Source organism: Myxocyprinus asiaticus, chromosome 5 (assembly GCF_019703515.2).
Source record: "Myxocyprinus asiaticus isolate MX2 ecotype Aquarium Trade chromosome 5, UBuf_Myxa_2, whole genome shotgun sequence".
In the NCBI taxonomy this organism is placed as follows: Eukaryota; Metazoa; Chordata; class Actinopteri; order Cypriniformes; family Catostomidae; genus Myxocyprinus; species Myxocyprinus asiaticus.
Genome location: NC_059348.1, coordinates 17,610,118 through 17,625,075, shown reverse-complemented (window position 1 = coordinate 17,625,075; position 14,958 = coordinate 17,610,118). Strand labels below are relative to the sequence as shown.

General features: G+C 37.7%; 1 protein-coding gene across 1 annotated transcript in view; it reads left to right on the top strand.

Annotated features, from left to right (window-relative positions):
* Positions 1–14,958, top strand: part of LOC127441610 (ephrin type-B receptor 3-like) — a 39,136-nt gene that overhangs the window by 6,637 nt on the left and 17,541 nt on the right. Inside the window, exons 4-9 of the mRNA XM_051699204.1 lie at positions 1,033–1,420; positions 7,899–8,054; positions 9,655–9,990; positions 10,510–10,634; positions 11,023–11,179; positions 11,724–11,832. Of these exons, the coding sequence (XP_051555164.1) occupies positions 1,033–1,420; positions 7,899–8,054; positions 9,655–9,990; positions 10,510–10,634; positions 11,023–11,179; positions 11,724–11,832 (1,271 nt within the window). The remainder of the gene's footprint in view (positions 1–1,032; positions 1,421–7,898; positions 8,055–9,654; positions 9,991–10,509; positions 10,635–11,022; positions 11,180–11,723; positions 11,833–14,958) is intronic.

The window sequence follows — 14,958 nt, the reverse complement described above, 5'->3', positions numbered from 1 at the left end:
TCTTTGTGTAATTGTGTAATTGATTCTCCTAGACAGCATTTATTAGAGCTTAAATGGAAAGTACTTGGGGTCTTTTGCTTATGTTTCCAGGTTTTCAGATTGTTCTTCTGAGAATTAAAGTTTGGCTGCAACCTAGTCTCAAAGAATGAACGTTACCATAATTACATTTTCGCAAACCGACTTTTACGTGTTGAATTTTACATTTCATCGCTGTTTCCAGGTGAAATTAAAATTTTACAGCAATAGTGCATTTTATTCACTGTCACAGAAATCTAGAACAGCTGATTATGACTTTATAAACTCTTATTTTTGTTCTATTACTCACACACTGCTATGTTATTATATCGAAACACTTTTACTCTAACGCATTATACACATTTTAACACTTGTATTACAAACTACATTTACGCAGTTATTCCAATGTGATTAGCTTGCGTGGTAGCTGATCTGATAGAGTATTGGACTTTGGACTCTGATGTCAGTGGTTGGAGAACAGTCAAGCACGCCAGCTGAAACTTGAGACGAAAGTGTCATAGAACTTACACGAGATAACGTTGTTGCTTCAGAAAATTTGCTTTTCATTTCTCATTTTGAATTTGGACACTATTAGTTAGGTTTAGGTTACAGTTTTAGGTTAGGGAGGAGCATTTAATTCATTGAAACCTCTATCAAACATTCAACTTAAAAACCTCGTCTGATTACAACACCATTTCACTCGCATTTGCCGCCCCCCGCTGGACATTTCACTAGGAAACTGCAGCCAAATGTGTAATAAGGCACATTATTTTGTTATGCAGAAATGTTACCACGGCCATGTAATATTCGTGAGACCAGGCTGAGAGTTTCAGAAGTGATTTTAAAAACCTGAAGTCTTTTAGGAGAAATTAGAATTTTAAGAGAAACATCTCAGAAAATAGACATTTAAATGGTATAACTGACACCTCCATTAATTCTCTTGAGCTATGAAAAAGGGACCAATTTTCAATATCCTCTTGTTTTCTTTATACTTTGTCTTCTTGTCCTCTGTCCCAGGTGGACACTATAGCCCCTGACGAGAGCTTCTCATTACTGGAGTCAGGGATTGTCAACACCAAAGTACGGAGCTTCGGTCCTCTTTCCAAAGCTGGTTTCTACCTGGCCTTCCAGGACCTGGGCGCCTGCATGTCTCTCATCTCTGCCAGGGTCTTTTTTAAAAAGTGCTCCACCACCATCGCCAACTTCGCAGTCTTCCCAGAGACAGCCACAGGTGCTGAGGCCACCTCACTAGTCATCGCCGCTGGAGCCTGCGTGCCAAATGCCGTGGAGGAATCAGTCCCCCTAAAGCTGTACTGTAATGGAGATGGAGAATGGATGGTCCCCGTGGGAGCGTGCACCTGCATGCCGGGCTTTGAGCCGGCCAAGACAGACACTCAGTGCCAGGGTGAGTGTTTGGCTTTTTAAATCTAAAGCGGATTGTCGCTAAAGCTTTTGAGTGTTTGCTGGCAGATGCCACAGTACGGATTATAAATCTGTATGGAAGAGATGCAGAGGTTACATGCAGGTCAAATAGATTTTATTATGTTGTTTTAAGCGGTCACCAGCCATGCTAATTTTAAACCTGTGTTTTTTTAACACATAAATGCCGCACTGAATTGCTCAACCCTACAATGCATACCTCCATTTTTTGCTCTATATGTTCACATAAATTGGTAGTTTTTTAATCTGACATTGCATGATTTCTTTAATTAAGGTGTCTTTTGATCATGTTAATTTTTTTTGCTATCTTTTATATATATAGCTGAAAAGTAGGAGTTGCAACCAAAAATCTAAATGCCATACTTTGAGAAGGAGGTGTACCTCAACTTTATTTGATATTTGATTTTTGTTTTTTTGTTTTATGATGTTAAGGCCACCTTCAGGGTCTTGGCAGTCTGATGAAGGCTTTGATGGTGGCTGAAATGTCTTGTATTTTTTAATCAAATACATCTGAGGCTCTATTTAATATTTTTTATATTAAATAAGATATTACTTTTTATATTATATATATATATATATATATATATATATATATATATATATATATATATATATATATATATATATATGTATATACCCCATGTTTTTTAATGTGGGTCAAAATATCATGAACAAATATTAGTCCCCAAAATTATTGCTAAGGAAACCCACACATGGTGGAGACTTTCCTTTGTTTTTATACTGAGTTAATAATATTTTCTATCCCATACCCCTTAACCTAAATCTCATTGAAACTGTTGTAGCATTTTAATGTTTTAATGAAAAGATTATTTAGTATGTTTACTAAGCTGTTTTCCTCATGGGAACCATTTGCTAGACCCTAAAATATAGATTTTATTACCCTAGTGGGGACATTTGGTCCCCAAAATATAGGGAAAACCTGACCCACATAAACACACACACACACACACACACACATTCCATAGACTATTTTATATCTATTTTTTATATTTAACTAATGACATTTTCTGTCCCTTAAAGGGATAGTTCACCCAAAAATAAAAATTCTCTCATCATTTACTCACCCTCATGCCATCCCAGATGTGTATGACTTTCTTTCTTTTGTAGACCACAAATTAAGATTTTTAGAAGAATATCTCAGCTCTTTAGGTCCATACAATGTAAGTGAATGGTGATCAGATCTTTGTAGCTCCAAAAATCGCATAAAGGCAGCATAAAATAATCCATAAGAAACCAGTGTTTAAATCTATATCTTCCTAAATGATATAATAGGTGTGGGTGAGAAACAGAACAATATTTAAGCCCTTTTTACTCTAAATCTCCACTTTAACTTTCACTTTCAGATGTGAGAGTGAAACTAAACAGGCACCACATGTGACTTTCAGGTGTAAAAGTGAAAGTGGAGATGTAGATTTAAAAAAATGACTTAAATTAGATCTGTTTCTCACCCACACCTATTATATCCCTGCTGAAGAGATGGATTTAACCACTGGAGCCTATGTGATTTTTGGAGCTACAAAGGTCTGATCATCATTCACTTGCATTGCGAGCACCTACAGAGCTTAAATTTCTTCAAAAAATCTTCATTTGTTTACTGCAAAGTCATACACATCTGGGATGGTATGAAGGTGAGTAAATGATAGAGAATTTTCATTTTTGGGTGAACTATCCCTTTAACCCACCCCCTAAAACTATCCCTCTCAGAAACCTTTTAGAATTTTTACATTGTCATGAAGATTTTTTAGGATGTTTATTCAGCCGTTTTCCAATGTCAGAGATTTCAGATTTTACTATCCTTGTGAGGACATTTCTTTGGCACACACACACACACACACACACACACTAAAATATGGTTAAAATGCATTTTCATCTACCAAACAAGCAGTGTTATAAAGAATATGCAACTAATTGTATTCAACATGCATTCTAGGGGGGAGTTTGCATTAAGTTCTGGGGTTAAAAGGCCAAAAATACTATGAGGATAAAAGCTTTTGTAGGTGAATATAAAAAGACCTTGATTTCGGAGCTTAGCAAGGCTAGTATTCCTTGGCATTAGGCAGAATCTGGAGTCTTGAGCATTATACAGTCTGAACAATATGCGGATTCACCCATGCTGATCCACAGTCTCCCCGCAGACCTTATCTGGGCTCAGCATAGAGGAGAGAGAGAGCCTCAGTAATGGGTGGAGGACTGCAGTGGTGTCAGAGATAAAAGCTGCCAACAGCAGCAGCCCACAGCTTCCACTGACACATCTGATAGGGTCCTAACAGGGCGATATACCAGAGACGGATGGTGCTGCAGAAGGCGAGACGAATTCAGAAACACGGAGGGGAGAGTAATGGGGAAAATTAAAAGATAGACTACAGAGAGTGGGGAGGAGGGAAGGGAGTGTGAACAAATGATGAGGTGGACTCACAGTAATAAAATGTGAATTGGACGGGCCTCCTGGACTGTTCGCTGGGAAGGAACTGGTGGACAGAGGGGAAACTTCCTTTGAGAGTGCCAGAATGTGGCAGCACATTTGTTTCCATCTGGTTGTTCAAGGTTAAGAATCTGCCTTAAAGGACTGATAAACGACTCTCCCGGGCGGCGCACGAGAGCAGCGAGATGCACCGTGGCCAATGGAGAGAGTGTCTAATTTCCTTTATCACCTTCCAGCTGTAATCCACAGGCCGCCGTGCCCACTGACACACACACACACACACACACACACACACACAAACACACGCACGCACACAGGGAAACAGTAAAGCCCATTTCAGGGATTTTTTTGTTCTGCTGGCCCGATGGGGCCACTAGTTCATATTTGTACTTGTCCAGCCAACATTTTCACTGGCCCACCAAAAAATAAATAAAAATATACAACAAAAAGAAAATACATTTATTTTTAGGAATATTTTGATAGCTAGAATTTCAAATCTTATTATATATATTTTATTTAATATTTTCATTACATATAAAAAACCTGGTCTCGTGACGTGTGAGTTTTACATACAACTTTTACTATTATAGACAAACATAAACAAAACAATAATGTTTAACCCCACACTCAAACCTAGACCTAACCATGATTTTAGAAGGAAAATTACAGTTTTTTACTATGAAAGAAAGAAAACAGCCTAAGACTTTCACCTAAACCTAACCATTAGTGTCCAAAAACAAGATGTTAAATGAAAGGCAATTTTTTTCTGAAGTAACCATGTCATTTTGTTTCGCTTCTAGTCTCAGTCTTTCAAGTTCAGTGTTCAACACTCTATGAAGTGAGCTACTAATCACAATAAGTGTGTAAATATAGGTGGGTCTGCAATACATGCATTAAAATGTATAGTTTTTTAAATTATACATTACAGTAAAAGTGTTTTGATATCATAATATATCAGTATGTGAGTAATAGAGCGCCTCTACCCTTACAAATAGTTGCGCCTAAATGTTAATTTCACCAGGAAACTGTGGCGAAACATAGAACATGGCATGTAAAAGTAAAAAAATATATATATATAGTAATGTGCAATCTATGAGACTAGGTTGCATATCAGTCATTTGTATTGCATAAATAAATATGAAATGAGTAACCAAAATAAATAACAAATTAATAATTTAATTAATACTAGGTTTTACATTTCTAAAAATAGCTAAAAATTAGACAGTTTTAATAACTACATGACAATAAATTCATAAACACATCCTTATTTTTGATCCCTGACAGTTAACATTTACATGTCTGGCTGGGCATGTTCTGACTTTCTCTCTGTGTGTTTCTAAGCTCTTCCTGTCTCTTCTCTCGCTCTGTCTCAATGCGGAACACCACGCATGTTAAGTCAGGGAGCAGGGGCCACTCGCACAGATTTTCCACTGTCTTATTACACTTGCTCTCAGATTTAGCTGTGAAGTAATATGTGTCATGGGAGGAATACTGAGGATTATTTTTTTCTCTACTTGCTATCATTTATCTTCAGTGTCATATGCATCATTGGTATAGTGGGGGGTGGGGGGGTGGATTGTTTACAGGGCGAAAAACATTGGAGCTTTGTGAAAGCAGCAGATTTGTCAGCCAGACTGTTACATCAGCCTTTTTAAAACTGACTCACTTTAATGCAGTATTATAACACAGTTTGTCCCTAGTGGTGTTGTTAGCAAACTAATTTTATCTGAGCTTCGATGATTATTCTTCTTCAAAATGTTTTGAATCTTATATTTTACGATTCTCATCTGGTGGATTGTGGCCTAAAAAAGGGGACAGCAGGGAAAAGCAAAGTTAAATGCTAATGCTAACATGCAACAAGCATAGTTAAGATATCATATTAAATAGGCTAATAATACTTTTAAAAGAGAGTATAAAACGCTTCCCATACTGCATCTTTTGTTGTCAAAAGGCTGTGAATTCAACCAAACTGGTATTCTGTTGCCAACTCATGTGTCGCAGTAGAAGCTAGCAAACTAGGCAGATGCTAACATGGGCAAGTTACATGCCTCATTCTTGATAACCATGAACACAGCTATGCAAGGTAAAATACGTGTTCACTAGCAGTCAGGATACACATTTACATTTGTTTGTTCAAAATCAGGGGTTCTCAATGGGGGCATTCAAAGGATGCCAGGTGGCGCTGAGAGCAAATTAGTGGGGGGGGGCGTTATGTTACAAATGGGGGGCGTTTATCAGTCATAATAATCAAATCTATCGTCATATTGTTAAAATGTTTATCTAGACTTGGAGTTTATCAGTTGGTTCTCAGTTATACAGGTTGGTACGCATTTGTACCACAGATCATCTGATTTTGTAGTCTAGCGATGCATCTGAAGTATCTGGTTTAGCAGTGTCAAATACCAGGCGGAGGTACAACCTCGGCTAATGCACCTGTATGGCTCTGTATGTGTACATGACTCAATGGACAAAGCAGCATGAGCGCAAATCTCTTAAAGCTCGAGCTCTTAAACTCGCAGCTTTGCAAGAATCAGTGAGAAGCAGAAACCATATGAATTGGGCACAGAATTCTTCATCACTACCCTTGAATTTACTATAGAAACACTGCCTCTACTGTAGGCAGAAATAAATTGATAATAAATATGATCATATCACTACTTCAGCTCTATTAAATTTGTCATAGGCTACATTAGGGGAGTGAGGGAATATAATACATTTTTGTTACAACTTTTTTTTTTTTTATTGTTGTAGGGTTATATTTTGTATTTATTGTTTTTACACGTGTTTAGAGTAGGTCTATTGTTTATAATAACAAAAATGCCATAGTTTGTTTTATAGAAATCATGTTACATCTAACCATATGATAGTGAAGAAGACCCATGCTTCCATGTGTTTACTATAGGTGACCATACGTCCTCTTTTTCCCGGACATGTCATCTTTTTCTGACCTTAAAAAAGCGTCCGGCCGGGATTTCTAAATTTGTCGAAAATGTCCGGGATTCGGCTTTAGTTGCGTTATGATGTGCATCTGGTCTAACACTTCATTGTGTGTGCGCGCATATTTGCATTGCTTTAACCCCTCTTTGTAAGTCCCGCCTTCTCGCACACCAATTGGTCGATTATAAGAGGCTTGCAGCAACTATTGGTCAAATTCTTGCCTGTCAATCTCTCCGCGAATGCACGAAGCGCTGTTGTGTTCGGCATCAAACAGTTGCTTGACAAGCAAATGACAGCTGAGTGGAAACTATGCCCAAACGAAAGTGCAAATTTACAGAATTCCCATGCTTTTGTCCAGGTCGAGAACCTTGGGAAGCAGAATGTATGACATGTAAAGCTGGAACTTATGTGTCAGTTGCTAATAAAGGTGCAAGTGATTTAGAAGCACACATTAGCTCTGCACAGCATAAAGGGTCAGCAAAAGATGAAAGTTCATCAGGTAAATTAACGGACCAGGTAAAATTGTTATCACATTGCTTCATTTTCCATGGCCATTCAAAATAATAGTAATAGTAAATGAAGGTACACTCATGGCATCAAATATTTTATTTTAGTACATGGACATTCAAAAGAATGTTGGACAAAAAAAAAAAAAACAGGTGTCCTCTTTTTGGAAAACCAGAATATGGTCACCCTAGTTTACTATGGTAAGGCAATTAAGTAGGGGGGTGTTCATCAAAATAGATTGAGAACCACTGTGCTAAATTATTGTTTGCCAAAAGCATGAAACCATCGGAATTCCAGAGATATTTAAAAACCACAATTTTTCTATTTAGCCTATATCATGTTAGTAATTTAGCATATTGTTGGGCCTATTCAGATTGTGGTATTTTTTATTTTATCTTTTGACATTTTTGTTTACTTTTGTACGATAAACAATTTTGGTAATGTGCTGGGTTGCCAATTCATGTCCAATATAGCATTTGTGTCCTAAAGCAAATTCGGTTAAGGACCTCTGCTTTGCTTAACTCTTCTACTTTTTTTCTTCTACATCACCCTTTAGCATGCACCCCAGGGACCTTCAAATCCAAACAGGGTGATGGTTTGTGTGTGCCGTGCCCTCCCAACAGCCGGGCCAGCTCTAGGTCATCCAGTGTGTGTCCTTGTCAAAACGGCTACTATCGTGCTGACAGTGACTCACCTGACAACGCCTGCACTAGTAAGTGATGTATCATCAGTGGCACTTGTTAATCAGGACAGGAAATATGTTTAAGCACCAAATTGTGCTAATTATATGGTGAAAAGTTTCCTGCATTTGCCCTGAGGTGAACTTGACTGATGACACGGAAAAACAAGCAGATAAAAAGGTCATCATCACTAATGTAAGCTTGCTGGTTATGTGCATCTAGAACATGCGATTACAACTAGTTAGCTTCAGGGCTGTTGAATCTTGACACATGGGTTTAATTAGAAATATCACATGAATTCACACATGGATGCAATGTGTTGCACAAGCCTGCGATTAGACAGCATTTTTATATTGGTGGTCTTTTGTAAAAAATTTTTTCGAGAAGTCTGGATGTTTTTCATAATAATAATAATAAAATAAAATAAAAAAGTAAATTGTGCTGGAGGTAAAAAAGGTTTTTTAATTTTGTAATAATTGTAACTAAAGCTTCAAATTCCTTAGGCGGTTGTGCTTTGAAACTCCAGCCCCTGGTTTTAATTATTTTACATCATGATTCACTGCTGCAAGATTCACTGGTTAGAAATTTGACCCTGACAAGTTAACACTTTGGACTTGCTTTCCCCATAAGTCATTTTTGGAACAAATATGCAAGAATAATTCGAAAATTTACCAGTGACAGCCTGAATTTTTTAAGCCTCCTGATTTTTTATTAGTGTCAGATTACAATGTAAGGATCAATGAAACTGTGGTAGTTAAGAAAAAAAGGGAGTCTAGTGGATTTATTATTTATGATTAAACATACAGTATTCTGCAGGATGAATGCTTGCATACATCTTGCAAATGAATAATGTAAGATTTTTTGCTGCAGGACATCCTATTTGCCCTATTAAACTACTGGTAACACTTTACAATAAGCTATTATTCGTTAACATGAACAATGAACAATAATGTTAAAGCATTTATTAATCTTGCTTAATGTTAATTTCAGCATATACTAATATATTTTTTGAATGAAAAGTTGTATATGTTAACATTAGCTAATTCTTAAACTAACAATGAACAATTCTTAAACTAACAAAGAACAATTGTTTTTATGTATATATAAATGAACATTAACCAAAATTAATAAATACTGTAAAGATGATTAATTGTCACAGTAGTTCATGATACCAAATGCATTTACTAATGTTAATTAATAGAATCTTATTGTAAAACCCTACCAAATTATAGGACATGGGCAGATGATGCTAATGTGTAATTTAAATGAACGTATAAGAGAAAGTGTATATCTGAATTCCTTTTACTGCTTAGCATTTCTTTTAAGCTTTTCACCATTTTTAAACACCTTTTAGCCATCATTAGTTCATTTTAAATGGTAATGCTGTGACAAACCCTTTTTTTTTTTTTTAAGTACAAATATTCCATGTAGTCATTCAAATAATATGAGATAATAAAAGCTGCATGCATAGAAATAATAAAATAATTAATAAAATGCTGTTAAATTTTTTTTGATGGAGTATGGCATGTCACACCACAGGACTTTCCACCATTCTAAAAGTATTTAATGTCAAGTACCCCATATCATGTTGCGTTGGTCCATAAGTCTAACACTTTACCGTTGTGCTCTTAGCTGTTCCCTCAGCACCTTTAAACGTGATCTCCAGTGTAAATGAGACTTCGGTGTCGCTCGAGTGGTCCGAGCCACGGGATCTGGGCGGGCGAGGTGACATTGTGTACAATGTGGTGTGCAAAAAGTGCCTGCATGATGGTGGGTCCTGCGCCCGATGTGACGATAATGTGGAGGTGTCGCCACGGCGACTGGGTCTGGCTGAAAGGCAGGCGGCAGTGAGGAATCTACAGGCACATACGCATTACAGCTTTGAGATCCAGGCCGTCAACGGAGTTTCCTCCAAGAATCCATCCACGCCACACTACACCACAGTCAATATCACCACAAATCAAGCAGGTGATCTTTGTTCTGTAGATTTCCATTTGCACCCTCAAATGATACTGAACTTCAAAGACCCAATGAAATCAAACTGGGAGTTTTGTGGCTTTTAGTCCATGTCTAGCTGCTTTGAGGCCAACTATTTGCTAGCATACTCCTAAAAGTTAACAAAATGTTCGTTTAGCAGATATATACGCATTTAAAATGTACAGATCAAAAATATTGATGACTCATCTTGCACTCAGGAGTAAGCCCATTTTTTTGTCCAATCAATTGCTCCCTTGAATACCTCCCCCTTATAACCTAAACTGATTAGCAATAGCAAATAGTCAATCATGGTTCATGACATTGTGATGTAAACTGAAGGCTATTGGCTGTTTTTTTGTTATTCTATATGTCCCGCCCAACTTTTTAACAGGAAATATGTCAGCACAGGATAGGAAACTACCAAGCCATTTCACTGTGTTTTTAAAGAATCTAACATTCCTGTAATAAAGTTAATGATTTTGTCTCTGTATATCCCTTTAACACCTCCAGCCCCGTCTGCAGTCCCCGCCGTACACTTAATGCGGGCCACAGCTGGCACTCTCAGCCTCTCCTGGCTGCCCCCAGAGCGGCCCAATGGCGTGATCCTGGATTATGAGATCAAGTACCAGGAGAGGGTGAGGAACTGCTGTGCATCTAATTCAACACCGACTGAAGAACTCTTGAACCTGAGCCAGATAACATTACACCAGGCACCCAGCATGCCTTTAACTGGCTTGAGCTCAAAGTAGCCCTGGCTCTACTTAAAGTAGAAGACAAAGGCAGAACAGATGGCCTCTGGTCAAAACCCAATGGCTAATGCTAAAAAGAGTGGGACTTAATTCGCCTATAGGATTTACTTACGGCCATGTGTTTGGATAAGTGTTTTAGCCCTTGTCTTTTTATATACTTTTGATCTGTTAATTGCAGTGGAAACAGTGAACTAAAGATTCACTTTAAGCACTGAATAAGCTTGGAAGTGTCTAATTTGGGGAATTAAGTGTGTACGTGCTTGTTTTTTCTTAGGGAGAGTCGTTTTCTCACACCGTCACTGCCCAACACACTTCTGCCAAGGTGGAGGGTTTAAAGGCTGGCACAGTGTATGCAGTGCAAATTCGTGCACGGACGGTAGCTGGTTACGGACGCTACAGCAGCCCGCTGGACTTCAGTACAAGTCTCTATGGTAAAGACATCCCCATTAGGTTCCTTTTATTTCTGTTAAGAAGATACTTGGTGGCCAAGCACATTTTCATGGGACAAACAATGTATATATACCTAACTAACAAACCGTAAAAGGATTGTTCTGGATTCATTCTTTTTTTGCAGCAATATTTTGGTGCAAGGATACAAGAAAAGGTCTTTTTACGTGCATACAGTAGTCCCACTTCAAAAATGGTGATTTTGACAAGTGATACATATTTATAAAGGAAGAATTCATGTGAAAGTGCTGTAACAAAAGAACAGGCTTCACTTTTCTGCTTTTTAAACCCTTAAAGCATGTGACCTTGTTTACATCCATTGTAAGAGCCTTATTGTAACCGTGATTTTTCAGGGATGAGTTGAAATTATTTTTTGTGGTAATGGATAACATGCCTCAAATGTTGTTGCTAGAGCTTAGCTTGCATTGATTTTGGAACATCGCTGTAACTGTGTCTCAAAGTATAGCTTTGTATATTTTGCTCTTATTGGTATGCTGGTGTATGAAATGAATGTGATTTGTGTGACAGATGACCCAGAGCGGTCAGTACAGGATCTGCTGCCTCTCATTGTGGGTTCAGCCTCAGCTGGATTTGTGGTCATCCTCGCCATGGGGGTGATCGCTGTCGTCTGCCTCAGGTAAATATGATTGTTGAACACATTATCCGTACATGGATGAATCGTGGTTTGCAACCCATTTTACTTTTGCAATGTAACATATTTTGAGAGAAACAGAATATTCAACAAAAAATTTAGGGCAAGACTTGAGTTTATTAATCAAGAATTGATTGAATATTGGACGTTATATACCAGAATCGAGATAGGCGGTTGGAGGGGAGGAGATGAAGAAGTAGGGATTTGTGATGTCGGCCAAAAAGTCATATATTATTGGTCGATAACTGAGAAAATTAAAAATATTATTATTGCACCGATAGTGATAATTTATTTCTCATTTACATGCCATTAGAGTACATCTGTAATATATAGTAAAATTCCTTGCAGCAGTTAAGAGTTTAAATCACAAAAAGTAAAAGATTGGTTATTAGGTTTAGTCAACATTGAGCAGTAAATTATTGGTATCGGCCCAGAAATTCCATATTGCTGCATCCCTAATAATGGAAAAACATACATTAAGAAACTAAATAGGGTACATTTTGATTTCATGTTGGCTACAGATGAAGTGTGTAATTGTTTCATTGTTAAAATACTTTCTTCTAAGCCATTCGTTGGTTGATTTCGCTAAGAAGTGTAAACAATGTGGCCCTATCAAAACATTCCTCTGTTTGAGCTCAATGAAAAGCATGTGTGGTTGGGACTATTTGTTTGGCCAAACAATGGAACACGGTCGGAATGTTCGAGAAACGTGTTTTAAAAATTCATAATTTTCGCAGTTCTGTTTAGTGCTGCTGGGCCACATCCACACTAATAAGTTTTCTTTTGCATGTATGAGTTCTCCAGTGAAAACAGATTTAGTGTTGATGTGGCCCTAGTGGTGCAGAAATAACACATGACACCTTGAACATTCGAATGCCTTAGCAAATGGCAATTTTAATTGTTTGTCATTTCAACACTTTAGTAGTGTCAAGCAAGCTCAATGGGACCACAACAAAATTAGATCAAATAGGACACACAAAAAAGACTTCAAAGTGTCTAACTCTGGATATTTATGAGAGTGTCACAAGATGCTCATTTGAGGCCAGTTCGCCCCACATTAGAGTGAAGGCTGGGACATTGCCAATCACTCCAGAGACGGCAGACTGCCACTGTGTCCATTTGACACATTCTTCTTGACTGTGACCGCCTTATTGGGCCAAGCGTCCCATCCCCTCCGTTTCAGCCTCTTTCTTCTCTTTCATTCATGCTCACTACACTAGTATCCTAATGTGTTATTGTGTGAGGGCTGAAGCTTTATACTTTTCCCTCTGACATTTAAATTGGAGATGAGATGCTAATTAGCAGCAGGCGTCATTGTTAGCACAGGTCATGAGACAAAAGGAATCCACAGATGGTGAATTCCAATAGGCCCCTTTGGCCCCTGTTTCCTTTCAAACGCACTACTTATGCAGAGTTAGTGAAACAAAGAGATCTTAATGAGAAGGCTGAGATTTAAATAAACTGTTCACTGTCTGCAGATACATGATGCTAGCATGAACCGAGCACAGATTAGCATGTATGCTCTGTGGCTGGTTAGTTGTTCTCTGCTTAAGTATTTAACCGGTGATTTGGTTTTAATTGACTAAATGTTTCTAGAGTGTAACCTACCGGATAATGGAGCAATTCTGGTTAGAGACGATGACAAGACCAACCTGGTCTCAAAGTGAAAACGTGACTCTTTATAAATTTTTGCAAAACTTGTTATAAGTGTGTCCAGATACAATTCCCTGCAGTTTCCAGGCGAAATGAACACTAGAGGCACTACAACAACTGTGTTTTATTCACTTTCACTCAATCATGATTTTAATGGCTGGTTATGACTTTATAAATACTTATTTTTCTCTCTATTACTCAGACCCTGCTATTTTAGGATATCCACACACTTTTACTCAAACACATCTTTTGAAAAACAATACATTTTAATGCTTGTATTATAGACTCACCTACATAGATACACTTATTACAACATGAATACCTTGCACGGTAGCTCAACTGATAGGGCGATGGACTTAGAGTTGGAGAACTGCAGTTCAAATCTAGCCTTGAACTCAAACTGACATAACAGAGTCTTAGAAGTGGCACAGAATGAGGTGGTTGCTCAGAAAATGTGCTTTTTCATTTCGCTTCTGCATTTTAAAACACTAATGGTTGGATTTAGGCATTGATAAGGTAAGGATGTCTTTTTTAACTTCTCATATATTTTTAAAAACATTAATGGCTAAGTTTAGCCATTGATTTGGTAAGGATGTCTTTTTTAAACATCTCTTTTATATTTTAAAACACTATTGGTTAGGTGCAGGCAAACGTTTTAGGTTAAGGGGGTATGTTTAAAAAAAAAATCTAAATCTAAAATTCACATTAAAACCGAGTCTATTTTAATTGCTTTTGGCTCCCCCACCTGGACATTTCACTGGAAACCTGCAGTAAAACGTGATATACAGCACGTAATTTTGAATTGTAAAAATGTTGTCATGTTCACGTTTCATGAGACCAGGCTGGACAGGACAGTCTTGACAGTTGATCTTTCTTGTTTGTTGTTGTGGTGAATGAACTTTGAATCCTGTTTGTACCATATTTCAATTAGGATGCACTTTTTATTTTTTGTAAAGAGAACAAAGTTTATTTATCTATTTATTTAGGCATATATATATATATATATATATATATATATATACACACTATATTGCCAAAAGCATTCGCTCACCCATCCAAATAATTGAATTCAGGTGTTCCAATCACTTCCATGGCCACAGGTGTATAAAATGAAGCACCTAGGCATGCAGACTACTTCTACAAACATTTGTGAAAGAATGGGCCGCTCTCAGGAGCTCAGTGAATTCCAGCGTGGTACTGTGATAGGATGCCACCTGTGCAACAAGTCCAGTCGTGAAATTTCCTCGCTACTAAATATTCCACAGTCAACTGTCAGCGGTATTATAACAAAGTGGAAGCGATTGGGAATGACAGCAACTCAGCCACGAAAAATGACAGAGCGGGGTCAGCGGATGCTGAGGCGCATAGTGCGCAGAGGTCGCCAACTTTCTGCAGAGTCAATCGCTACAGACCTCCAAAGTTCATGTGGCCTTCAGATTAGCTGAAGAACAGTGCGTA